The 27,286-nt window shown below is 36.5% G+C and overlaps 1 protein-coding gene across 5 annotated transcripts in view; it reads left to right on the forward strand.

Moving 5' to 3' along the window:
• The window catches only part of ZC3H6 (zinc finger CCCH-type containing 6), a 68,379-nt gene that overhangs the window by 14,820 nt on the left and 26,273 nt on the right, over positions 1-27,286 (forward strand). For 2 of the 5 annotated variants that reach the window (XM_070573609.1, XM_070573612.1), the window contains exons 2-3: positions 7,088-7,268; positions 25,156-25,278. In XM_070573609.1, coding sequence (XP_070429710.1) covers positions 7,088-7,268; positions 25,156-25,278 — 304 coding nt within the window. Of the gene's footprint in view, positions 1-4,072; positions 4,214-7,087; positions 7,269-25,155; positions 25,279-27,286 lie in introns of those variants that run through there. The other 3 variants (XM_070573610.1, XM_070573613.1, XM_070573611.1) reach the window with 2 other exon arrangements.

Raw genomic sequence — 27,286 nt, forward strand, 5'->3', positions numbered from 1 at the left:
ACGTTCCTCATCAGTGGCAGTGTCTTTGTTTAAGTGGGGAGCATCTAGTATCAGAATCTCCATATATGTTCCATTCTTCTTTCGGACTCTTGCTGGATTATTGCAGTGACATCCTGCTTTCCATGCATCTGTTTTGTTTTCCCTCTAAATCTGTTTTTCACTCTCAAAGTTATCTTTCAGAATGGAGATCTAATTACATTGTGTCCTTTCCTGGAAACACTTCAGTGCTTTCTCATTTCTCTTAGGATGAACTCCAATCATGGTCAAAGCTCTGCATGGTATAGTACTACCCATCACTCCAGCCTAATTTTGAACGAGCTTCCTCCTTTTTCTTTAGGATCCAATGACGTTGACCTTGTCTCGTTTGCTGTCTCAGTTTTTCTACACAGAAATTTTGCTCTTCCTATTTTCTCTGTCTGCCAGAGCTCCCTCCTCCACCCCTTCTCTCTCAGGCTAACTCCTTATCTCAGTTCATTCATGACTTCCTCAGGGAAAGCCTTCCAGACTTCCCCTTATTGTGTGCACTCATACCACTGTTTACTTCCTTTAAATAAATACTTGTATGGTTGTTATTTTATATTTATTTCTTTGACCGTTTGATTGATGTCTTTCACCCCCACCTCTAGATTGAAAACTTCGTGAGAGAAGAAACCATGTCTCTTTCTTGTTTACCTTTGTATCCCCACTTCTTAGAAGGTGGTGAATAAATGTATTTAAATGAATGAATGGCTTTTTTGTTTGTTTGTTTGTTTGTTTGTTTGGGAGGACTAACTTTGGATATACATAGTGTTTTTGAGAATCACTGCTTTAGATGTTGTAGATTTTGTCCCTGGATTAAATCAGAACATTAGACATTTGTTACTTTGTTACAATTTTATTTTGCCTTACTTGACAATGTTACTTTGTTTCCTCATGTAATCTTTCTCCTGGATTTTGGCAGCATGCCCTTGGTTCAAATTGGAGTATGCTGTAAGTGATAAACTCTTGTATTGGTTGTGTGGACACTCTTGAGAGTAGTGTTCATTGTATCAAGTACTGTGCATTGTATCAAATAATATTGTCTTTATAAGAACTAAGAGGAGAAATTTCTCTCTGATCTCACTCCCTGAAAAAATTGTGCTTCTCCTGAGCACCTGGTCTGTTTTTGTCTTGGAAGCACTGTTGTTTTATACCTAATCTTTTTTTCCTGAAGCTGAGAGCCAAATTTGCAGCTCGCATTTGAAAATTAGGGGTTTCTGGCACACCCCTGTGTAAACTAATCTCAGTCGTAGCTTCATATTAATCTTTAGAATTTTAACTGTGATTTATGTATGTATTTTACAGTTTGTTCAACCAAAGTCTCTGTAAATAGCTTTCAAGGAATAATAAAACTCCACTAGAGTTTGGATTTTTTCCCTTTTCTTTTAAAGCTAATTTAATCTCCTTGCTGGGTATGAAACAAGTTCAGTTTATCCCTCTACCCTGAAAAAGGGAGGGATAAAGAGGAAAATAAGTTTATTACACATTGGGAGGAATTCTAGGTATTACGTTCTGATTGGGTCATTTGGGAACTGGAAATTTTTTCTTTTGATTTTTTTCTGCTTATGTCACAAAAGCACAGGCATTGCTTTATAAAGAGGTCTGAGGTGGAAAATGGAAGTATCTGTTAGGCTTGGGGATATACAGTTAGCCCTTTGTATGCATATGCTTGGAACTTGGCAGCATTTTATTTTAATAGCCCCTCCTACTCTGTGGGTTATGATTGTTGTGGGAGTTCTGATTAAAGGCCTTGGTATTTAGCCTGACTGGATATCAGAGTCACTTTGTTTTCCTTCTGTTGCAAAATAAATTTTTGTACCATCTGATGAAATAAGAGTTGTGCAGTACCATATATAACTCCAGAGACCAGGCATTAGAAGACTGTGGGACAAGTGAGGTTAGCCAAGACCATCATAAGGAGAGATTAGAAGGCACTGTGGAGTGATGACCAAAGATTCCCTCACTTTGACTGGGAGATCAGATCTTAAGATTCTTTCTGAGACCACCTTTGATAGCCCAGTTGTCTTTTCTTTTGGTTTGAATGTAAGTTGGTCAGCTTTCCCTGTGGTATTACTCCATGGGCAGCAGGAAGTGTTAGCAGTATTTCATATTTTTTTCTTGGCTTGCCAGCAAGAAATCTAGGGCTGTGCTGTTATCCACAACCACTTGGATCAACGACTTTAGCTTGCTGTACGTCTAGAGCTTTACAGTATTATTTGTCTTTATTTGTCTCTTTAGTCAATGTTAATAACACATCTTTGATAGATTTTTCAAGTTATATGACCCCCATAGTTGAAACCAGAGCCCTAATGATTCTAGCATTAAAGGGAGTATGTGTTTTCTCTCCAGGGAGATGTATGTCCCTTCAGACACTCCCAGAGAAGATGGTCTCCTGAAGAAGATGGGAAGGAAATATCAAAAATTGTCTAATTATTACATTGTTACATATAGTTATCTGTATATGCAAGCTAATTTTTCCCCCCCTGAGGAAGATTGGCCCTGAGCTAACATCTGTGCCAGTCTTCCTCTATTTTGTGTGGAGAACGATGCCTCAGCACAGCTTGTTGAGTGGTGCATAGGTCCGCGCCCAGGATCTGAACCCACAAACCCCAGCCCACCAAAGCGGAGCGTGTGTACTTAACCACTCCGCCACTGGGCTGGCCCTGCAAGTTAGGTTTTGATGAGGCAAATATTAGTACACATATTATTGGTTCAGGAAGTAAAGATTAGTCGGGCCACATAAAGTTGTAAAAACAAAGGAAGAATTACTTGTAAGAAAAGTGAGTAAGAAGTTATCTGGGGTACAGATAACTTACATAGTTAAACAAAACTTGCAACAATTGTCATAGGACTATGGAGGATGTTAGGCTAATTAAAATGTATAATTTTGCCCATGTATTTGTACCAAGTCCCATTCCTGAAGGAATTTGTATTTGGGTTGAGGTTTTACAAATTCTAAGATAGGCTTGAGGAATAAAGACAAACCAAGTAAAAGCTGTTGTAGCCGTAGATAGTCAAAGGGATAAGCTGAGTTTCTGCAAGCCTAATACATTCCAGAGGGTATGAGAAGGTATTGGATAAAGGATAAGGATAAAAGTGCTTTGAAGGCTACGGATATTCAGATTTTACCACTGGTAATTTGTGAAGAGAAACTTTATCTGAAACAAAATAAGCTATCTAGGATCTAAGTGTTCAAGGTCCAGTTATAGGATAAATATAAAATCACAAAAACTCATGTCAGGTAGCTCTTTCATGGCCCGAGTGTTACTAGACACAATTTTCCTTGAGGGGGAATATCTAGTTGGGAGGTGTAAGGTAGGGAGTTAGGCCAGGGCTTAATCAAGAGGACCATACCTAAACTGTGTAGGTTGAGGAAAAAGATCAGAGTAGGCATGGGCAAAGCCTAGACCCAAATGAGTTTTCTGTCAAGCATGCTGACAGATTCAGCTAGGCAGGAAATGCAAAATCAGCATGGTGTCAGCTCCTCGTGTCCCTTGTCCCTCTGGATAACACTCAAATCAGAGGCCAGATGATCATAGGCAGCATGAGTTACCGGTAGGGCACTCTGTTGCTAAGGAACAGTTGCCATACTAGGAGAGTGTAGGGTGGTGGGTGAGAAATAGCCTCGTAGCGGTACCTCCCAAGACTGCCTATGTTTGCATATTCTGGAGGATCACAGGGCATTTTGCCAAGGCTTACATCAGCCTGTGGTTGAGCCTTGCCGGTGGGCTTGTGTGGAGACATGCAAGGTTGCCAGGGCACCAGTACAGAGCTGTTCCCCTACGTTATCATCCATGGTAAGGAAGAAATGATGAGGGGAATTTGAGCAAAACCATGAAAATAAAAGTATTACAAGCAGTAGTTTCAAGTGTCTAGGAATGTGGTGTTCTGTTGGTGTTAGGATAAGCAGCCTACTTCTATAAAGTCTGCTGCTTGACTATGAAGAGATCCTGGACATCCTGACACAGTCGCTTGGTACATTCCAAAAAATGTCTTTTTCGTGGTGATCATACCAGCTTATCCTGGGAAGTTTGTATTCATGAGTAAGGTCTTGGTGATATCATCCATCGAGAATACTTGTATAGTCTTTTATTGAGGCTTTTGTGTTTCTTCCAGAAGACTCAGTTTCTGATCTGTAGCTTGTAACAGGAGCCTTTAGGCAAGTGTAAAGAAAAAGCAGAAACTACCTGTGGAGGTAAGACTGAATGGTTCAGGTTTACTTTAATAGCCAACAATATCAGAATGGAGAAAAGTAGAATCCTCTGTTGAGGCATATCAACTTAGAAGGATTTAGTGAATAATTACCTCAGAATAAGAGCGTATCATGGACAGTGAGGGCATTGACTAATTTCAGTCTTTAATTTATACCATAGTATATTATGATTTTCTCCAGTTGTTTCCATTTAGATATTTAAATCTAGAAATAAAATATTTTAAAGTTTATTTTATTATTCTTTTAAATAACAGCCTTATTGAGATAAAATTCACCCATTTAAAGGATACAATTCACTGGTTTTATGATAGTCACAGAGTTGCACAACCATTACCACTATTTAATTTTAGAACATTTTCATCAATCCAAAATGGTAGCCCATACTCATTGATGATCACTCTCCATTCCTCCCTCTAAAAAATTTTTATGCTTTAAGGAGCTCAAGTTGGAGGAGAGGTGGTAAAAGAAAGGATGAATGCCCATAGGTTTTGTTGTTGCTGTTTGCATTTTAAATTTTATTATGGTATATGGACAGTAAAGTGCACAATTCTTAAATGTACAACTTGATGAATTTCTACATATATAAATATATATATATATATATGGTAATCACTATGAAGATCAATATACAGAGTATTTCAACACAATAGAAGTCTCCTTAGTATCCCTTTTTTGTCAGTTACAACCCTCCAAGAGGTGATCATTATTCTGACTTGTATTCTGATTAGTTTTGCCTGTTCTTGAAGTGCATACAAATGGAATCAAACAATAGTCTCTTGTCTCTGGCTTCTTTTGCTCGTAATTATGCCCATAAGATTCATCCAAATTGTGTGGAGCAGTAGAATTTTTTTTTTTTTTGGCTTTGTGTTATTCCATTAGATCTGTAAAGCAGAATTGTCAATTCACCTATCAATGGAGATTTGCGTTGTTTACAGTTTTTTACTATTATGACTAAAGCTGCTAACAACATTCGTATGCTTTTCTTTTGGTGAATCTATGCACTCATTTTTCTTGGGCCATGAGGTTTTATAGTATTATAAAAATTTAGAACTTTTTTATTAAGATAGTCAATGCCAAGCCTGCCCCACAAGAAATTTTCAAGTTGGCCTAAATGGATATATACCACATTGATTTTATAATAGAAACCAGGGGAAAATAACATTGACTTTATAGCCAGTTTAGGGTGGTATTCATGTGTCTGTTCACATCAACGGGTATCGATATTATACATTCAATCATAGTTAACAGCAGGGCACCATGCTAGAGGTTAGAGATACAACTGTGAAAGACAGCCATATATGCTGCTTTCACCAACCAATAAAGAAGTTATTTGAAAATAATATAGAGTGCAGTGATAAAGAAATGAGAATTATCAGGGAAGTGCTCAGGATGGACGATCTCACCTAAATCTGGATAGTTAGTGGAGGCCTCTTGGAGGAAGTGACATCTAAACTGGGTCCTAAAGATCAAATTCAGTTTAGCCGAGTGAAGGAGGTGAGAGAGTGGGTGTTTAGAGGAGCAAGGCAATGAGTTTTTAAGGCAGCGTTTTAGGCTTGGAGATTTGAGAAATTGAAAGTAGCTGGGTAAGCAGGGACTCAATTACAAAGGACCTCTTGGCAATATCAAAGAGTTCTGACATCATCATCAGGTAGAAGGGAATCATTGATACCATTTTTTTGTTATGGAAAACTTCAAACACATATAAAGAGAATAGTAGAATGAATCCTCATATACACATCCCACAGTTTGAGCAATACAAACTGATGACCAGTCTTGTTGAGACTACTACTTACTTTGGCAGTGGATTGTTTTGAAGCAAATTTGAGACGTCATATCATCACTGAAGATTTTTAGCAGGAGTGACACTATCTGTTTTGAATTTTGGAAATCACACATTCCTAGTAGTTTTAAAGTATCTTAAAAATGCACACACCATAGTTTGAGTGTTTCTCATTTGCTTCCAATCATACAAAGACATTTGTCTTTCTGCACCACCTTGTGCTATTTGTAAGTAGTTTGCATTTTTTCAAACTTTATGGAAGCTTGATTAAATATTAAAATTATTTTATGTATTTATCTTCTCTTGTAGATCAGTTGGTGAATTTTCATTTAAAAATACTATTAAGCATTTTGGCTTCTATAAGTATAAAAATGTCAAATCAATATAAAGGTTTGTTTCTAGGATTCAGCCTCCATAATAGCAAAGATACTAGTTTAGAAAGTGGAATTAGTTTATGGTTTTACTATAAATATTTTTCACAGATTCAAGTTGAGGAATTTACTATCCTGCTTTTGTAGCTCAGGTTTTATTACTTGTCTACATATTGAAATTTCTTTTCTTACTGAAGTTTACTTTGATGATAAGAATTAATATAGAGTGCTTTTATTTTAAAGCTATTTATAACTGTTTATGGGCCATTAAGTTAAAAATTCCTTCCTATAGTTAGAATGTTTGTTTCCTAAAGTGTGTCAGTTTAACTTTTTTTAAAGGTAGTGTAGTAGATGGTGACTATTGCAGTACTTTGGGATGGCACTGCATTCATACATTTGTTCATTTATTTGGTGAGAGTCAGTGATCTTAATCTAAATCAGATGTTGGCAGACTTTGGCTGCTGAGATAGTTTTTACATTTTGAAGGATTGTTGAAAAAAGAATAATTTGCAACAGAAATCATATGTCGTCATTAAATGTAAAATATTTACTATCCGGGCCTTTACAGAAAAAGTTTGTCAACCCCTGATCTAAATGAATATAACTTAAATTCTTGGCATGTGCTTTTTTTCTTTTGGAAATGTTTCTATAAGATTCATTTTAGAATTGACATTTGAAAATTAAAATTTTCATTGTCTTCTACAGAGAAGATGGTGAATTAGAAGATGGTGAAATAGATGATGCAGCATTTGAAGAAACACAAGAACAGGAAGCAAAAGAGGATGAAAAGCAGAAAAATGAGAAAGCCTACAGAAAATCAAGGAAGAAACACAAGAAAGAAAGAGAGAAGAAAAAATCCAAAAGGAGAAAACGTGAGAAACATAAGGTTAGTTAGAATCTACTTTTTATTCTTTTGGTAAATTTTTATGAAATATAAAATAATGAAAATTAGTATAAATCATTGCCTATTTTCTTATAAAACATATGGATTAGATGTTTTTATTTATGTGATTAATAAAGATTATATGAATTATCTTAAAGATTTAAAAAATAAGGTAACTTAATGCAAATTAAAATAAATGTTTGTAATTGATGGAAGATTGTATGCAAGGATGCTACAAACTTAAGGAAAGAAAGTTTCATTCTCTACAGATATGGATTGGCAGTATTGTCATTGTCTATCCATTCATTTATTTACTCATTTATATGTATTATGATGTGCTTGCTGTGGAAGTCTCTGTGCTAATTGCTAGGGGTTATACTAATGAGTGAAATAGTCTCTGCTCCTACAGAGATTACATTGAAATGGGAAGGAGAGAGGCAATACACAAATGAAAAACAAGTGCTATTAAGAAAACATTAGGATGCTGGATAGAGAATAATGTGGTTTGGCGTGGGGAAGAAGGGAAACATGCTGACTGAGAACTCAGGGAAAAGCTGGCAACAGTGGTGGGGTAGTTTTTGAAACTCCCTGAATATCCCCCATAAAAACAGAGTAATTCGCATAGCGAAACTAAAAACTCATTGGCAACATCTGCAAAAAGATGAAGTAATAAGTTATCCCCACAAATGTCAAAAATACAAATGGATAAGGTGAAACCACAGATAGCAAAAAAACCAGTGTAGGATCAGCAACTGCGCATAATGAAGCAGAGGGAAGGTAAAGGAACTTCCAGAAAATAAATTGCCAACAGGTATGCTTCTCAACTGGAAGAGTCCCCACTCAACATAGAAAAGTCTGTGAAACAAAATGAGAACAACAACAGAAATTGGGAGGGGGCTTTACTATTCCAATTCACATGTGTGTAAAACTGGATGGTGTTGGAATGTTTGGGCCTGTTGAACTCCTAATGCAATCCACCCAGATCTCTTTTCTCAAAGTCCTACACTGAGGAGATAACTCCTGGGAGTAGGATCTAAATTGAGAGGACAATCATACTAGGGCCAAGGAAAGAAATGATCAGATAAAATGGGGGAAGAGCCCAGGGGTGGGATATCTCAGAAGATATGTAACCGTATTTTTTAATACTTCATGCTAACAACAGCAGAAGTAACCCTAGAGAAATAAAGCTAGGAAAGCTGTCCTGGCCCCTGCCCCCTTTTATACACGAGCAACAAGATAGGGCATGATTACATTTTATGTAAGTTATTATTATAAAAAAAGAGAATAATATTCTTTCAGAGAAGAAAGAATACCCACAAAACATATGAAAAACTTAACCTAATATTTCAAAATGATAAAAAAAATTAAGAAAACAATATAAGCTATGATCAAACAGCATAAATAATATTTGGGGGGAAAATCCTTTGGTCATCTAGGCATAAAGACCAAGTCCCTTATTAAGAAAAGAAAATCAGATATAAAAAATTTTGATACCAACATTTTATGCCAGAAGATAATGGAATAACATATTTGAATAAGGTGTGAGCCAAGGATTTTATATCCAGCTAAATACTGACCTTCAAATATAAAGTCCTCAGAAAAACTGTATATAATAGAATTGAGGAAATATTGTTATTATGAGCCTTCCTATAGAATCTACTAGAGAACAAATTCAGATAATCAAAATGACTAGGTGAGAGAGTGAGTGTGACCTACATAAACGAAAATATTTACTTGTAAAACTAAGACTAAATGATGGACATAAGAGGAGCAGTGTATTATGTATCTCAACATTACAACTATTAAAAAATGTCAGGAAAAGAAGAGTATAAGGTAAGCAGGATAAGCTTACTGATTGTCTTATAGTTATTAACTGTAACTATAGAATAAAAGGATATTACTTCAACTTATTATCCTAGGAATGAATGAGAGAAAGTAGAAGAGGTTATTGCCTAATTTCAATATTGATCCTATTAGTAGACAAATAGTATGCAAAGAAAGCACAGGGACTAAGGTTAAGAAAAAGGCAGTATGAAAGAAATAGTTGAAACAAAAATACAAACCTTTCTAAATACCAAAAGGTATACCCCCCAACAATGCAAAATCCGACTCTCAGCTATGTACCAGAGAAAGATTTAAAAAATGGGTGAAGCTATACCAGCCAAACACAAAGAAAGAGAAGGCAGGAGTCATAATGTTGATATCTGAAAAAGTCAAATTTGAGTCAAAGAGGCATTGAAAGAAGCGAAGGGTATTTTATAATGTTGAAGTTATAATTCACAGTGACGATATGAGTTATTAATATTTTTTATCCCCTAAAACAGCAATTTTCATAAAGCAAGAACTATAAGAGCTGCGAGAAGAAATAAACAGGAGTACACTAATAACAGGAGATACACAGTCTTTTAACCCAAAGAGATTGATGAAGTGGATGTAAAGGTGGTCAGGATATTAAAGAGATATTATAAATATATAGTAAATTCTGAATCCTGAGAACACATCCTCCTCTCAAGTATACTTGGAATATTCATAAAACTGACCATATCTTAGCCTACAAAGAAAATTCCAGTTAATTCGATAGAGTAGAAATAGAACAAAGAGAAATCTGAAACCACAATGCAATAAAACTAGACGTTAATAACAGTCAAAAACCAAAAATGCCTTTCTGTTTTATAATTCAAGTACTTGCTACAAAGAGCCTGTGGAACACAGGGGAAACAGATTATAACTGCAGAATTTCATGAAAATAATTATAAAATATCTATGGAATATAGCTAAAGCAATTATCAGAAGAAAAATTATAGTATTAAAAGGTACAAAAATAGCAAAGCAAAACAAAAGAAATAAAAAGGAAGGACTTACAGTTCTAAGCAGAACAATTAGAATGAAAAAAACAGTGGTTATTAAAAAAGATCAACAACATATATAAATCATTGGCCAAACGAATCAAGAAACAAAGGGAAAAATAAAAGTAAAATTAGATGTGTTGAGGCTAAGAACTTTCAAAACCATCAAGTACTGGCTTTTTTTCAACAGCGCTTCCTTTAATTTATCTTATCTTCTCTCACAGATGTATACTTTGAACATTGTGCTTGAAAATCATAACTAGATCACATAGTTCAGTAGATACATTTTACACTTTCAATGTTACTGAATGTAACAGTGTTGCTAAATTTTCTGCGACTGTATAAGAAGGATCTCCCCTCTTCCAGTTTTGATAAGATATCTCTTACTTTCCTTTAAGTTGCCTCAGAGTCCAGAATTTTGCTAACCATCATGCAAGGCAATTTAAGCTTTTGCTAATGCTCTCTTTAAAGTTCTTCCAGTTTCCATTCACTGCCTGGTTCCAAAACCACTGCTACCTGTTAGATACTTGTTATGGCAGCACAGCATTTCCAGACACCAAAATCCGTATTAGTTAACTATTGCTTCATAACGTATTACCCCAAACTTAGAAGCTTAAAACAACAAAAATTTCTCTCTCAGTTTCTGTGGTTCAGGAATCTGGGTGCAGCTTAACTAGGTGATTCTGGCTTAGCATTTTTCATGAGGTTGCAGTCATCTCAAGGCTCGACTGAGGCAGGATCCTCTTGCAGGTTCACTCATGTGGCTCTTGGCAGGCCACAGTTCCTCACTATGTGGACCTCTCTACAGGCTGCCTCGGTGTCCTCATGATGTCAGCTGGCTTCCTCCAAAGCATGTGAACCAAGAGTAAGAGGAAGGAAGAGAAAGCACCCAAGATGAAAGCTACAGTCTTTTGTATAACTAATCTCAGAAGTGATAGTACCATCACTTCTGACATATTCTATTTGGTAGAAACAAGTTACTAAGTCTAGCCCACACTCAAGAGGAGAGGAAATAATCTCTTCTTGCAGGAAGGAGTAATAAAGAATCTGTGGACTTATCTTTAATACCACCGTCCAAGAATAGATTGGAAAACCTGAAAAGAAAGGATATATGGAGTGACCCTAAAATATTACAGTAGAGTAAAGCCTCTGTTATTAAAGCAGTGTGATATTGGTGCATGGAAAAATAGACCAATGGAGCAGAAAAGAAAACTCAGAAATAGAGTGAATGCATGTGGAAATTGGTATGTGATATAGGAGCATCTCAAACCAGTGTGAAAAGGTGAACTTTTTAATAAGCGTAGTTGAGGGAATTGGGTAGTGCTATGGACATAACAGAGGATTCATTTCTTACATTGGATAAATTCCAGATAGGTCAAAGATTTAAATGTAAAAAAATGAAACTTATACAAGTATTAGAGTAAAGCATGAGTGAAGTACTCTTTTACCTGAGAGTGGAGAAATCTTCTTAACTATGATTCAGGGCCTGAGAACAGTAAGGAATCAGTAAACTTCTCTATGTGAAAAGCATAAAAGGAAAAAGGACATTTACTGTGTCCTTTGAATTGAGAATCTCTACTCCCCCTCTGCCCCTCACTCCAGGACCTGCAGTCCAACAGAACTTCAGAGTTTTGGGGCCAAGAAGCACAAATTCCCCACTGGGAGTATGAGAAGATTCATTTCTACTGAACCCACAAATTTTAGCTTTGGTTCAAAGTATACACCATATTTCTTTGATTTTGCATGAAAAACCAATTCTTGCATTAGAAAGTAAGTAAAACAACTGTTAATGAAGAGGGTACATTCTAGCATCCATTTTGCTGAAAATTTTTAACTACAGTTAGAAATATAACAGGATGTTGTACCAGTTCAGTGTACTTTGTTTTTGCTTTCAACCTAGGGCTCTTTCCTATTGGCTGCTCCCAGAGGAGTTTTTTCTTCCGTCCATTCTAGGCTAGAAGGTTATACAAGCTCAGGTAGGAAGGCTGAGATCAATGCCTTCCTCCTGAGATGCTGCAACTAGTCCTCACACCCCTTTGCCCTCAGGTTAACTTTATTAAACTGTCTCTCTAACGTTTGTTAATTTATTTGTCTGTAAACTCTTCAACTAGCCTGAACTGATCAGATAATACATAAGAATTTATTGGCTAATGTTATGATAAATACTTAGATTAAAGAAGAGGAAAAATATATAATCCTGTCTATGAAGAGCTTTGATTTTATTTGGTGAGATTATAACCATAACCATAAAACATAACAATAAATGGTCAGTGGTTGATGGTCAGTCATAACGATAAATAATTATCAAATAAAATAGTATGTAATAAAATGCTAACGTGTAGTATAAAGTTAGCCATTTTGCAATGTGCTAATTGTACAGTTCAGATAATATATGTAAAATATAATGATAAAAGGGGGAGAATAATAGGATTAGAGTTGATGTAAAAGAATAGGATGAGGAAAGGAGAAAATACTTCCAGTGGTGGGAAATATCATGAACAGAGGCTGCAGGAGTGTTTCATGTATGAAAGAGACCTCACTGAGATTAGCTAGATTTAGACGTGTTCTCATTGTAAAGGAGGCAGAACTAACGGTGAGGTAAGCCAATTTTGGGGAGGTCTTGAAAGTAACACAGAGTTGCTTAATATTTTTTTTTTTTTTTGGATTGGCTACCTGAGCTAACATCTGTTGCTAGTCTTCTTTTTGTCTTCTCCCAAAAGCCCCCCCGAGTACGTAGTTGTATATTCTGGTTGTAGGTCCTTCTGGCTCTGCTATATGGGACGCCACCTCAGCATGGCTTGATAAGCAGTGCTAGGTTTGCACCCAGCATCCAAACCAGTGAAACCCTGGGCTGCCAAAGTGGAGTGTGCGAACTTAACCATTCCAGCCACAGGGCTGGCCCCCAGAGTTGCTTAATATTGATGTGCTGATCTGAAGAAAACATTTTAGATGATATAAGGCATGTTTACATGATAAGTGTCATTTTAGGGTGGTTAACCAGCAGAAGCGTCAGGGTGCCGGGTGGACTGGATGTTTTGAGGGATGTGAGGGAGACAGTCCAGGAGACAGTTTTGTTTGTTTGTTCAAATTGGCCATGGAAGTACATTTGTGTACTATTTGTTCATGATTACTGAGGTAACATGAAGTTAATTATTTAAAAATTCAATTTTGACAGAAATAGATAAAAAGAGAAGGCCCTTGTAATCTCACTCCCCAGAAATAACAGTTGGTATGTAGTCTTCCAGATATTATTCTCATGCATGTGCTAACATATAATGTTGTTATTTCTACTATATAATCTTTGTTTTAGACAGATTGTATTGGAATTTGTTTGTTATTTTGCAGGATGAGAGGCTGACCCAAGTTTATGGTAGGAAGAATGGTGAGAAATAGATAAATCTAAGAAATTCCATAGCAGAAATTGATGAAACAGAGAGGAGTGAAAGGAAGGAATCAAAGATGACTCTCACATTTTTAGCTAAGGAGTATGGTGCTGTTATTATTAATAGATAAATGTCAGAAAGTAGGTAGTATTTGTAGAAAAAGTGATAACGTATTTTAATTTAGATATGGTGAGTTTGAGGCAAAATGAAATTCCCAGAGGGAATTCTACTGAATGAACTGGAAATACAAGGAGAGTTTCCATTCAAAATGTATTCTTGGGGGTAATTTTTGAAAAGTCCGTGAGAACCGAAGCTTTGAGAGAGAGTGCTTAAGGGAATGTGTGAAGAGAACAGAGCTTTTGGGATGCTTAGGGCAAAGCAGTATAAAGTGAAGTAGGAGAGACCTCAGAACTATGGGAAGCCTTTTCCACTTTGTAAACATCCCAGATAGCATTCAGCGTGTCTCTCAAAAATATTCGATGAATATCTGCTTTGTGATTGAGGAAGACAGAAAAAATTTCAAGAGTCTTTGAATATGGTCTTCAAAATAATTGTTTTTTTTTTTCACGGTAGAAGCTGTATACTTCAAGAAAAGTAGAAAATTCAAAGATATAAAAAGAAAAAGAAGCGACCTAAAATTAAACTAAGTAGACTAACTGCTGTTAACATTTTGGTGTATTTCCTTCAAGTCTTTCTTTTCTGTGATTTTTTTCTTAATATTGGAGAAATAGTGTTTAATTGATTTTATATTTTACATTTTCACTTAATGTGACAGGTAAACATTTTGTTATGTTACTATAAAATCTTCCAAAATAACATTTTAATTGATTGCTATGTACTATAATAAATCATTCTCTTAGTGTTGAACATGGAGGCCGTTTGCAGTAAATCTTGAAGGACAGATAGGAGTTAACTAGTTGGCCAAAGAGATACAGAGAATATAAAAGCACGTAAGTGTGGAAAGGATGGCCTGTTTGGAGGAAGACACTGAAGTCCCTAAATTCTGTCACTATTTGAATATTTAAGGGGGTCACTCAGTGGCTTTCCTGTTAATTAGTTCCTGAACTATGGTTTTTGGCGTCTTTACTCCTGATGATGTGATGTTGTTTAACAGTTCTATAGAAAACATAATAATTTAGACTTGAACTTTAGTACTTATCAACCAAGTGTATTGGAGGAAATAATCCACCAATGTGTTATAGGTAAAATAACAAAAATTAAAGGAATACTTTCAAACACTGAACAGATATCAAACAATACCAAAAAAAAAGGGAGGAAAAAAAAGAAACACAAAAATTCTGAAATAAAAAAATATACCATCCTTTTCACTTAAAATTTTGATAACTTTAAATTACCTTCTATTATTTCAAGCTATTTTTAGTATAGTTCAATTTGCTAATTTCAGGTTAATAATTACTCCTTTTTTTATTGAGGTCATAATAGTTTATGATATTAGGAAATTTCAGTTGTACATTACTATTTGTCAGTCACCATATATAAGTGCCTCATAATTTACCCCTTATGCTCACCCCTCAATCTTCTTCCCCACTGGTAACCACTAATGTGTTCTCTTTGTCCATGTGTTTGTTTATCTACCATGTATGAGTGAAATTAACACTATGTTTGTCTTTCTCTGTCTGGCTTATTTTGCTTAACATAATATCCTCAAGCCCCATCCATGTTGCAAATGGGACGATTTGGTCTTTTTTATGGCTGAGTAGTATTCCATTGTATATATATACCACAGCTTCTTTATCATTAGTCAGTTGATGGGCACTTGGTTTGCTTCCACATCTTGGCTTTTGTGAATAATGCTGCAGTGAACATAGGAGTGCATAAGACTCTTTGAATTGTTGATTTCAAGTTCTTTGGATAAGTACGCAATAGTGGGATAGCTGGGTTGTATGGTATTTCTATTTTTAATTTTTTGAGAACTCTCCATACTGTTTTCCATAGTGGCTACACCAGTTTGCATTCCCACTAGCAATGTCTGAGGGTTCCCTTTTCTCCACATCCTCTCCAACATTTGTTATTTTTTGTCTTGGTAATTATAGCCATTCTAACATGTGGTAGGTGATGTCTCATTGTAATTTTGATTTGCATTTCCCTGATGATTAGTGATGTTGAACATCTTTTCATGTGCCTGTTGGCCATCTGTATATCTTTGGAAAAGTATTTGTTCATATCCTCAGCCCATTTTTTGATCAAGTTGTGCATTTTTTTGTTGTTTAGTTATATGAGTTCTTTATATATTTTGGAGTTTAACCTCTGTTGGATATATGATTTGCAAATATTTTCTGCCAGTTGTCTTTTTGTTTTGTTCCTAATTTCCTTTGCCTTGCAGAAGCTCATTAGTCTGATGTAGTCCTATGTGTTTATTTTTTTCTTTTGTTTCCCTTACCTGAGAAGATGTGGTATTCGAAAAGATGCTGCAAGGACTGATGTCAAAGAGTCTACTGCCTGTATTTTCTTCTAAGAGTTTTATGGTTTCACATCTTACCTTCAAGTCTTGAATCCATTTTGAGTTAATTTTTGTCTATGGCAAAAGATAATGATCTACTTTCATTCTTTTGCATGTGGCTGTCCATTTTTCCCAACACCATTTATTGAAGGGTCTTTCTTTCTACATTGTATCTTCTTGGCTCCCTTGTTGAAGATTAGCTGTCCATAGATGTGTGGTTTTATTTTTGGGCTTTCAATTCTCTTCCATTGATCTGTGTGTCTGTTTTTGTACTAGTACCACGCTGTTCTGATTACTATAGCTTTGTAGTATATTTTAAAGTCAGGGATTGTGATGCCTCCAGCTTTGTTCTTTTTTCTCAGGATTGCTTTAGCTATTTGGGGTCTTTTGTTGCTCCATATGGATTTTAGGATTCTTTGTTCTATTTCCATGAAAGATGTCATTGGGATTCTGAGTGGGATTGCATTGAATCTGTAGATTGTTTTAGGTAATATGGACATTTTAACTATGTTTATTCTTCCAATCCACATTCATGGAATATCTTTCCATTTATTTATGTCATCATCAGTTTCTTTCAATAATGTCTTATAGTTTTTCATTGTATGGATCTTTCACCTCCTTGGCTAAATTTATTCCTAGATATTTTATTCTTTTTGTTGCAATTGTAAATGGGATTGTATTCTTGAGTTCTCTTTCTGTTAGTTCATGATTAAAGTATACAAATCCAACTGATTTTTGTAAGTTGCTTTTGTGCTCTGCAACTTTGCTGTAGTTGTTGATTATTTCTAATAGTTTTTCAAGGCATTCTTTAGGGTTTTCTCTATATAGGATCATGTCATCTTCAAACTGTGAGAGTTTCACTTCTTCCTTGCCAATTAGGGTGCCTTTTATTTCTTTTTCTGGCCTAATTGCTCTGGCCAAAACCTCCAGTACTATGACTAATAAAAGTGGTGTGAGTGGGCACTGTTGTCTTGTTCCTGTTCTCAGAGGGATGGCTTTCAGTTTTTCCCCATTGAGTATGATGTTGGCTGTGGGGTTGTCACATATGGGCTTTATTATGTTGAGGTAATTTCCTTCTATCCCCATTTTGTTGAGAATTTTTATTATAAATGGATGTTAGATCTTGTCACATGCTTTCTCTGCATCTCTTGAGATGATCATGTGATTTTTATTCCTCATTTTGTTAATGTGATGTATCACAGTGGTTGATTTGCAGATGTTGAACCATCTCTGTGTTGCTGGTATAAATTCCACTTGATCATGGTGTATGTTCCTTTTAATGTATTAGTGTATTTAGTTTGTCAATATTTTGTTGAGGATTTTTGCGTCTACATTCATCAGTGATATTAGCCTGTAATTTTCCTTCTTTGTGTTGTCTTTGGCTTTCGGATCAGGGTGATTTTGGCCTCATAGAATGAGTTTGGCAGTGTTTTGTCATCTTCAATTGTTTGGAATAATTTGAGAAGTAGAGGCATTAAATCTTCTTTGAATGTTTGGTAGAATTCTCCAGAGAAGTCATCTGGTCCTGCACTTCTATTTTTTGGGAAGTTTTTGATTACTGCTTCTATCTCTTTACTTGTGATTGGTCTCTTCAGATTCTCTATTTCTTCTTGATTCAGTTTTGAGAGGTTTTGAGAGTCTAAGAATTTATCCATTTCTTCTAGATTGTCCAATTTGTTGGCATATAGTTTTTCATAGTATTCTATTGTAATCCTTTGTATTTCTGTGGTATCTATTGTAATTTCTCTTCTTTCATTTCTAGTTTTATTTGTTTGAGCCCTCTTTCTTCTTAGTGAGTCTGGCTAAGGGTTTGTCAATTTTGTTTATTTTCCCAAAGAACCAGTTCTTTATATTGATCCTTTCTACTGTTTTTTTTTTTTTTTCAATTTCATTTATTTCTGCTCTTATTATTTGTTTTGCTGACTTTGGGCTTTGTTTGTTCTTCTTTTTCTAGTTCTGTTAGGTGACATTTAAGATTGCGTATTTGAGATTTTTCTTGCTTGTTAAGGTGGGTGTGAATTACTATGAATTTCCCTCTTAGGACTGCTTTTGCTGCATCCCATATGAGTTGGTATGGTGTATTTTCATTTTCATTTGTCTGTAGATATTTTCTGATTTCTCCTTTAATTTCTTCAGTGATCCATTTGTTCAGTAGCATGTTGTTAAGTCTCCACATATTTGTCACTTTGCCAGCTTTTTTCTTGTAGTTGATTTCTAGTTTCATAGCATTATGGTTGGAAAAGATGCTTGATATGATTTCAGTCTTCTTAAATTTACTGAGGCTTGCCTTGTTTCGTAACATATGGTCTATCTTTGAGAATGTTCCTTGTACACCTGAGAAGAATGTGTATTCTGCTGATTTTGGATGGGGCGTTCTATATGTATTTGTTAAGTCCATCTGGTCTAGTTTTTCATTTAGTTCCACTATATCCTAGTTGCCTTTCTGCTGGATGGTCTATCCATTGATGAAAGTGGGGTGTTAAGGTCCCCTACTATTATTGTGTTGCTGTTAATATCTCCTTTTAGGTCAATTAATAGTTGCTTTATGCACTTTGGTACTCCTGTGTTAGGAGCATGGTTAGTTATAAGTGTTATTTCCTCTTGGTGGAATGTCCCTTTTATCATTATATACTGCCCCTCTTTGTCTCTCATTGCCTTTTTTATTTTGAGGTCTGCTTTGTCAGATACAAGTATGGCAATGCCTGCTTTCTTTTGTTTGTCGTTGGCTTGGAGTGTCATCTTCCATGCCTTCACTCTGAGCCTGTGTTTATCTTTAGAGCTGAGATGTGTTTTCTGGAGGCAGCATATTGTTGGGTCTTGTGTTTTAATCCATCCAGCCACTGTCTTTTGATTGGAGAATTCAATCCATTTATATTTAGAATGATTATTGATATATGAGGGCTTAATTCTGCCATTCTCTCTCTTGTTTTCCAGTTCTGTATTTCCCTTGTTTCTGGTCCCGTGTATTTCCAACTGCCATTTCAGTTTGGTGATTTTCTGTGATAGTTTTCTCAGTTTTCTCTTTGTTTATCATTTGTGTCTCTGAGTTTTTGTTTAGTGGTTACTGTGAGGTTTGCATAAAAGTTCTTGTAGATGAGAGAGTCCATTTTCTGATAGCTTCTTATCTCCTTAGCCTAATCAGATTCCATCCCTTTCCTCTTCCCCATCTAAGTTATTGTTGTCACAACATATTCCATTTTGTGTTGTGAGTTCATGATTAAAACAAAATGATTATAGTTATTTTTTTATGCTTTCCTTCCCTTTATCTTTAATGTTATAATTGTTTGCTAATCTGTTCTGATAGAGAGCTTCAATTTTCTGATTTTGTCTATTTATCTCCTTGCTCAAGTCTTTGTAAACCTTTTCATTTTGTTTTTCACGTACGAGGGCCTTCTTTTTTTTTTTCTTTCTAGGAAGATTAGCCCTGAGCTAACTACTGCCAATCTTCCTCTTTTTGCTGAGGAAGACTGGCCCTGAGCTAATATCCATGCCCATCTTCCTCTGTTTTATACATGGGACGCCTACCACAGCATGGCACTTGCCAAGCAGTGCCATGTCTGCACCCGGGATCCGAACTGGTGAACCCCGGGCCGCCGAGAAGCGGAACGTGTGAACTTAACTGCTGCACCGCCTGGCCAGCCCCACGAGGGCCTTCTTGATCATATCTTGTATGGGGTTCTTGTGGTGATGAACTCCCTCAGCTTTTGTTTATCTGGGAAAGTTTTTATTTCTCCATCATATCTGAAGGGTATTTTCACTGGATGTTCTTTTTCTTTTTTCTGTTGAATCATGTTTTTGTTTACTTTTGTATGTACATAATATATTTTTAATTCTGTGTAGATTACATCATGTTCACCACCCGAAAACTAATTATAGTCCATCCCCTCACATGTGAGCTTAATCACCCCTTTTGCCCTCCTTCCTCCCCCCTTCCCCATGGTAACCACCAATCTAATCTCCAATGCTATGTGTTTGTTTGTCGTTTTTATCTTCTACTTATGAGTGAGATCATATGGTATTTGACTTTCTCCCTCTGACTTATTTCACTCAGCATAATACCCTCAAGGTCCATCCATGTTGTCACAAATGGCCGGATTTCATCATTTTTTATGGCTAAGTCGTAGTCCATCATGTATAAATACCACATCTTCTTTATCCATTTGTCCCTTGATGGGCACCTAGGTTGCTTCCAAGTCTTGGCTATTGTGTATAATGCTGTAATGAACATAGGGGTGCAAGTATCTTTATGCCTTTGTGTTTTCAAGTTCTTTGCATAAATACCCAGCAGTGGAATAGCTGGATCATATGGTAGATCTATCCTTAATTTTCTGAGGATACTCCATACTGCTTTCCATGGTGGCTGCACCAGTTTTCACTGCCACCAGTAGTGAACAAGGGTTCCCTTCTCTCCACACCCTCTCCAACATTTGTTGTTTCCTGTCTTGTTAATTATAGCCATTCTGACTGGAGTGAGGTGATACCTCATTGTAGTTTTGATTTGCATTTCCCTGATAGCTAATGGTGTTGAGCATCTTTTCATATGCCTGTTGGCCATCCGTATATCTTCTTTAGAGAAATCTCTGTTCAGATCTTTTGCCCATTTTCTAATTGGATTGTTGGTATTTTGTTGTTGAGCTGTATTGGTTCTTTGTATATTTTGGATATTAACCCCTTATCTGATATGTGGTTTGCAAATATCTTCTTCCAAATGTTAGCTTGTCTTTTTGTTTTGTTGGTGGTTTCCTTTGCTGTGCAGAAAGGATCCACATTGGAAAAGAAGAAGTGAAACTGTCACTCTTTGCAGATGACATGATTTTATATCTAGAAAACCCTAAGGATTCCACTAAAAAACTTTTAGAAACAATAAAGGAATACAGTCAAGTTGTGGGATACAAAATCAACGTACCAAAATCGGTTGTGTTTCTAGTTTCTATACACTAACAATGAAGTAGTAGAAAGAGAAATTAAGAATACAATCCCATTTACAGTTGCAACAAAAAGAATAAGATACCTAGGAATAAACTTAACCAAAGAGGTGAAAGATCTGTACACCGAAAACTATAAAACATTGTTGAAAGAAATCGAAGAAGACACAAAGAAATGGAAAGATATTCCATGCTCTTGGATTCGAAGAATTAACATTGTTAAATGTCTGTACTTCCTAAAGCAATCTGTAGATTCAACACAATCCCTATCAAAGTTCCAACAAGATTTTTCACAGATATAGAACAAAGAGTCCTAAAATTTATATGGAACATCAAAAGACCCCAAATAGCCAATGGATTCCTGAGAAAAAAGAACAAAGCTGGAGGTATCACACTCCCTGGTTTCAAAATATACTACAAACCCATAGTAACCAACACGGCATGGTACTGGCGCAAAAACAGACACACAGATCAATAGAGAAGAATTGAGAGCCCAGAAGTAAACCCACACATTTATGGACAGCTAATATTCGACAAGGGAGCCAAGAGCATACCATGGAGAAAGGAGAGTCTCTTCAATAAATGATGTTGGGAAAACTGGACAGCCACATGCAAAAGAATGAAAGTAGACCATTCCCTTACACCATGCACAAAAATCAACTCAAAATGGATTCAAGACTTGATTGTAAGACCTGAAAGCATGAAACTTCTGGAAGAAAACATAGACAGTATGCTCTTTGACACCGGTCTGAGCAGCATATTTTCAAGTCCCATGTCTGACCGGGCAAGGGAAACAAAAGACAAAATGAACAAATGGGACTACATCAAACTAAAAAGCTTCACTGGATATTCTTGGTTGGAAGTTTTTGTCTTTCAGTATTTTGAATATATCAATCCCCTCTCTCCTAGCCTGTAAGGTTTCTGCTGAGAAATCTGCTGAAAGCCTGATAGGAGTTCCGTTCTGGGTTATTTTCTTCTGCCTTGCTGCCTTAATATTTTTTCTTTGTCATTGACTTTTGCCGGTTTTACTAATACATGCCTTGGACAAGGTGTTTTTACATTCGTGTAGTTAGGAGTTCTATTAGCTTCTTTTACATGTAATTCTAGCTCCTTCGCCAGGTTTGGGAAATTCTCAACTATTATTTCTTTGAACAAGCTCTCTGCTCTTTTCTCCCTCCCTTCTCCCTCTGCAATACCCATAATCCTTATGTTGCATTTCCTAATTGAGTCATATATTTCTGAGAGAATTTCTTCTTTTCTTTTTATGTTTAGTTCTCTCTTCTCCACCTGAAACATTTCTGTATTTCTGTCCTCTAAATTACTAATTCTGACCTGTGTAACGTCAGCTGTTTTTTTTAAGGATTCTAGATTGTTTTTTGTCTCAATCATTGTGTTTTTCATCTCCAGCATTTCTGTTTTTTTTTTTTTTTTTAGAGTTTCAATCTCTTTTGTGAAGAATTCCCTCTGCTCATTAATTTTATTCCTAAGTTCGTTGAACTGACTTTCTGAGTTTTCTTGTAACTCATTGAGTTTCTTTATGATAAACTATTTTGAATTCTCTTTCGTTTACATTGTAAATTTCTGTGACTTCAGGATTGGTTTGGGGACACTTGTTGTTTTCCTTCTGGTCTGGAGTGTTAATGTATTTCTTCATGCTGTTTGATGGAGTGGACCTTTCCTGGTGCATAGTGGTAGTATCTGGTCACGCTTTCCACCTGCCACCACTGTTGGGGGACAGGAGCTGTATTCTCTGAGCCCACTGTGAACCCTGGCAGTTGTGCCCATCTGTTTGGAGTTGTGCTGATAGGGCTCTCTGCATCTGGCCGCTGCTGCTTCACACATGCAGGTGCAGGAACTCTGGTGGGGATCCCTTGCTCTGGCCAACCAGCTGAGCTGGTGCACCAGGCATGATGGAGGGGAGGGGGTGCCCACCTGTGGTCCCATTCTGCACTCACCTGCAGCCCACTTGGGCTGGTTCGCTTGGTAGGGGGTGGGGGGCCTCTGTGGTGGCTGAGCCACCTCAGTGTGGAGCATTCCAGTAGGCTGGGAAGCAACTCCAAGAGTGAATGCTTTCCTTTGGAGGGCTGCCTTTTCCCCATCTCCTCTCAGAGTCTCACACCAGCTGCTGCGTGAGTTCCCGCACCCTAGATTGCTGCCACAGGGGAAGGGGAGGAAATCCACTTACTTCCTTCCATTGCTTCCTCAGTGATCCAATAACCCCATTTTCAGACGTCTGGCTATGTCGATGTCTCAGATGTCTGTTGTGTTGTGTGGATGTCCTCTGTTGGTTAATGAATGTCCTTTTCATTGTATCTTAGCGGGGAGAGACTAAGGGAACAGCTCACTCTGCCATGATGCTCTCTACTTCTCATTACTATATGTGAGCCACATATATATTTTTTTGTTGATAGCCTTCCTGATGGTTTCTTAAAGTCTCTATGTTTTAGCCTCATTTTTTTGGAATAGCCTGAAGAACCTTCTCCTTTAAACAGAACCCTCTCTTCTCTGATGGTTCTTTCTAAAGCAAGTGTCTTTGTTTTGGCTTCTTCTTAAGCAAGTCTTATCCTTTTAGTGTTTTTCAAGTGAAACGTTTTACTTTGAGCTGGAGCTGACTTCTGCTAGTGACTGAGCAAACTTGACTTTTAAACGGACAATATTTATTTCAAACTCTAACCAACAAAGATTAGATAACATTATAAAGTATTTTATAGCATAATTGTAAACATATCTCTTCATATCACCCATCAAATCAACAAAAATAGAAATAACAGCACCCAAAACTAAACCCCAGCACATTTAAGAACAAAGTGGAGGACAACAGTTTGTCCTCCTAAAAGAGCATTTAAGAATGGAGTAGAGGAGGGCCTACCTCTGGCCTAGTGGTTAAGTTCTGCCTGCTCCACTTTGGCAGCCCAAGTTTGCTTCTTGGATGCAGACTGACACTGCTCTGTTAGCAGCCATGCTGTGCTGGTGGCCTACATGCTAAAAAAGCAGAGGAAGATTGGCACAGATGTTAGCTCAGTGCAAATCTTCCTCAGCCAAAAAAAAAAAAAAAGAATGGTGTAGAGGAAAACAGATCCTCATACTGAAAAAGCATCAGAGTTAAATTTTGTTCAGCAAACTTATTACTGAGTTTCTTCTAGACCTAGATGCTGGGAATGCAAGTGTGATAAAATAAAGAGCCAGTGTCTTCATTAAGAGCTTTAAGAGTTCTTTTTTTTTTTTCAAAGGATTTTTAAAAAAATTTTTTTTAAGATTGGCACCTGGGCTAACAACTGTTGCCAATCTTCCTTTTTTTTTTTTTTTCTGCTTTATCTCCCCAACCTCCCCCCATACACGGTTGTATATCTTAGTTGCATGTCCTTCTAGTTGTGGGCTTTTTTTTTTTTAAAGATTTTATTTTGTCTTTTTCTCCCCAAAGCCCCCCAATGCATAGTTGTATGTATTTTAATTGTGGGTCCTTCTAGTTGTGGTACGTGGGATGCCACCTCAGCATGACCTGATGAGTAATGCCATGTCCGTGCCCAGGATTTGAACTGGTGAAACCCTGGGCCGCTGAAGTGGAGTGCACGAACTTAACCACTCGGCCATGGGGCCAGCCCCATGAGCTTTAAGAATTCTTTAAAGAGGGTATTCAGCCTGGGAAGGTAATTATTTTGACTAGATGGAGGAGATTTGGTGACTGTTTTTAGAAATTGCACTCATACTTGAAAAAGCTTACTCTTGGTACTCATCAATCATTATCAGTTACTTGTGCTTTCTGTTTCACTTTTGTTCAGTTTGGTAGGTTGGATTTGTTTCATAATTATAATTTGGAATCTTTTGGTATCTTTTAGCTTTAGGATATTTATGCAGTAGAATAGGAACTCTAAATCCATTTTAGGTAAAATAACTTCATACTCTACTCGTGTTCTTGGACCCTCTTTGGTGATAAGGACCTAATTTTATTTCCTTTAAGATTAATTTAAATCTAAGATCATTCTAGAGCATAGAGGTGCTGTATTTCTCTTTGAAATCCTTGGGCTGAAGGGATGAAGAGGAAAATGCTCCCTTAAAGTTCCTGAGAAGAGGAGAAGATACTCTTTTCCTCAGAAAATTTTTAGAAAAGCTGGAGTGGTGGTGGCCTTTGGTGCAAGAATTTTTCAGTTAATACTTCAGAACCTACTGGATAAGATAATCTACTGGTTGGCACCTTTGACTAAAACAAGCTTATCTAGTTACTAGTTAAATTTTCTTCCTTTTGCAATGTAACGTTTGGTTTTTTTCTTCTTTTAGCATAATTCTCCATCTAGTGATGATAGTTCAGACTACAGCCTTGATTCAGATGTTGAACATACAGAAAGTTCCCACAAGAAAAGAACTGGTTTCTACAGGGATTATGACATTCCATTTCCTCAGGTATTACCTTTTTAAAAAAATTGTGATAAAATAAACATAATGTAAAATTTACCACTTTAAGTATTTTTAAATGTACAATTCACTGGTGTTAAGTATGGTCACAATGTTGTTCAACCATCACCACTATCCATTTGCAGAAATTTTTCATCATCCCAAACAGAAGCTGTGTACCCATTAAGCAATAACACCTTGTTTTTCCCTGCCCCCTAGCCCCTAAAAACCACTATTCTACTTTCTGTCTCTGGGCTTCTGCCTATTCTAGGTACCTCATATAGGTAGAATCATACAGTATTTATCCTTTTGTATCTGGCTTATTTCACATATCATTTTTTATGTTATGATATAACTTACCACTTACCAGTTTTTTTTAAGTTTCATCTGTGTTGTAGCATGTGTCACAATTTCATTCCTTTTTTAAGGCTGAATAATATTCCATTATATGTGTATACTGCATTTTGTTTATCCATTCCACTGTTGGTGGACACTTGGATTGCTTCCACCTTTTGGCTATTGTGAATAATGCTGAAATGAACATTGGTATACAGGTATCTCTTTGAGACCCTGCTTTCAGTTCTTTGGGTATATACCCAGGAGTGGAATTGTGGATCATATGGTAATTCTGTATTTAACTTTCTGAGGAACCACCAACTATTTACCAAAACAGTTGTACTATTTTACATTCCCACTAACGATGCATAAGGTTTTCTGATTTTTTCACATCCTTGCCAAACTTATTTTTCATTTTTTTTAACAATAGCTTTCCTAATGGGTATGAATTGGTATCTCATTGTAGTTTGGAGGTATTGCCTTTTAAAGGGAAAAATAAAACTTTTGATTTTATTATTTGCTTCAGATATTTTGAAAAAATGTTTTTATAAGACATATGTTACAAATTTTAAAACTTTGAAAATAAAGAATATATCATGTATTAGTTTGCTAGGGCTGTCGTAACAAAATACCACAGACTGGTGGCTTAAACAACAGAAATTTATTTTCTCACAGTCTGGAGGCTAGAAGTCCAAGATCAGGGTGCCAGCAGGGTCTGTTTCCTCTGAGGACCTTAAGGGAAGGATCTGTTTCGGCCTCTCTCCTTGGCTTGTAGATGGCCACCTTCTTACTGCTTTCTCCTCACATGGTCATCCCTCTGTGCTCACACACCCCTGGTGACTCTCTGTGTGTCCAGATTTCCTCTTACAAGGTCACTAGTCAGATTGGATCAAGGCCCACCCTCGAAGCCTCTTTTTAACAATTACCAGTTTTAAGAAGGACTCTAGACTTTCTGAGCTCTGGCTTCTGCCTAACTGCCAATATGCTTTTCTACCTGAGCTCTCTTCTTTTTCCTGATTTGGTGTTCCTAGTCTCTTGTGAGTTTAGAAACCAAATTACTGTGTTTGTTAGAGTTCCTTCTGTTTCCCTACTGCATTCTTTTTAGTTGAGGTTGCTCGGTAAGTGACCATTGAATAAATGAAGTTTTATTAAAGTGTCTTATTTTAAAATCGGAAAAGAATTATACTCTAGTTAATAATTTTGTCTAGTTAGGTGCATATTAGAATGTATGTATATATTCAGTGTGTCTAGTAATTTTGGAATTAGTGGTTGCTGCCATTTCTCAGAACATTTTAACAGTATTCACTAGAATTATTTTTACAATTAATGACAAAATTTTAAACCGGTTCAATTTGGCAGACACTGATGTGGTACCTAAATTTCATCATTTGCAGTTGGATTTATTTTTTAGAAATAGTCAAAAGTAAGGACTGGCCCCATACCTGAGTGATTAAGTTCATGTATTCCACTTCAGCAGCCCAGGGTTTCACCAGTTTGGATCCTGGGCATGGACCTAGCACTGCTCATCAAGTCATACTGAGGCATTGTCCCACATAGCACAACTAGAAGGACCTGCAACCAGAATGTACAACTATGTACTGGGAGACTTTGAGGAGAAGGAGGAGAAAGGAAAAAAAAAAACATTGGCAACAGGTGTTAGCTCAGGTACCAATCTTAAAAA

This window comes from Equus przewalskii, chromosome 14 (genome assembly GCF_037783145.1).
Source record: "Equus przewalskii isolate Varuska chromosome 14, EquPr2, whole genome shotgun sequence".
Taxonomy (NCBI): domain Eukaryota; kingdom Metazoa; phylum Chordata; class Mammalia; order Perissodactyla; family Equidae; genus Equus; species Equus przewalskii.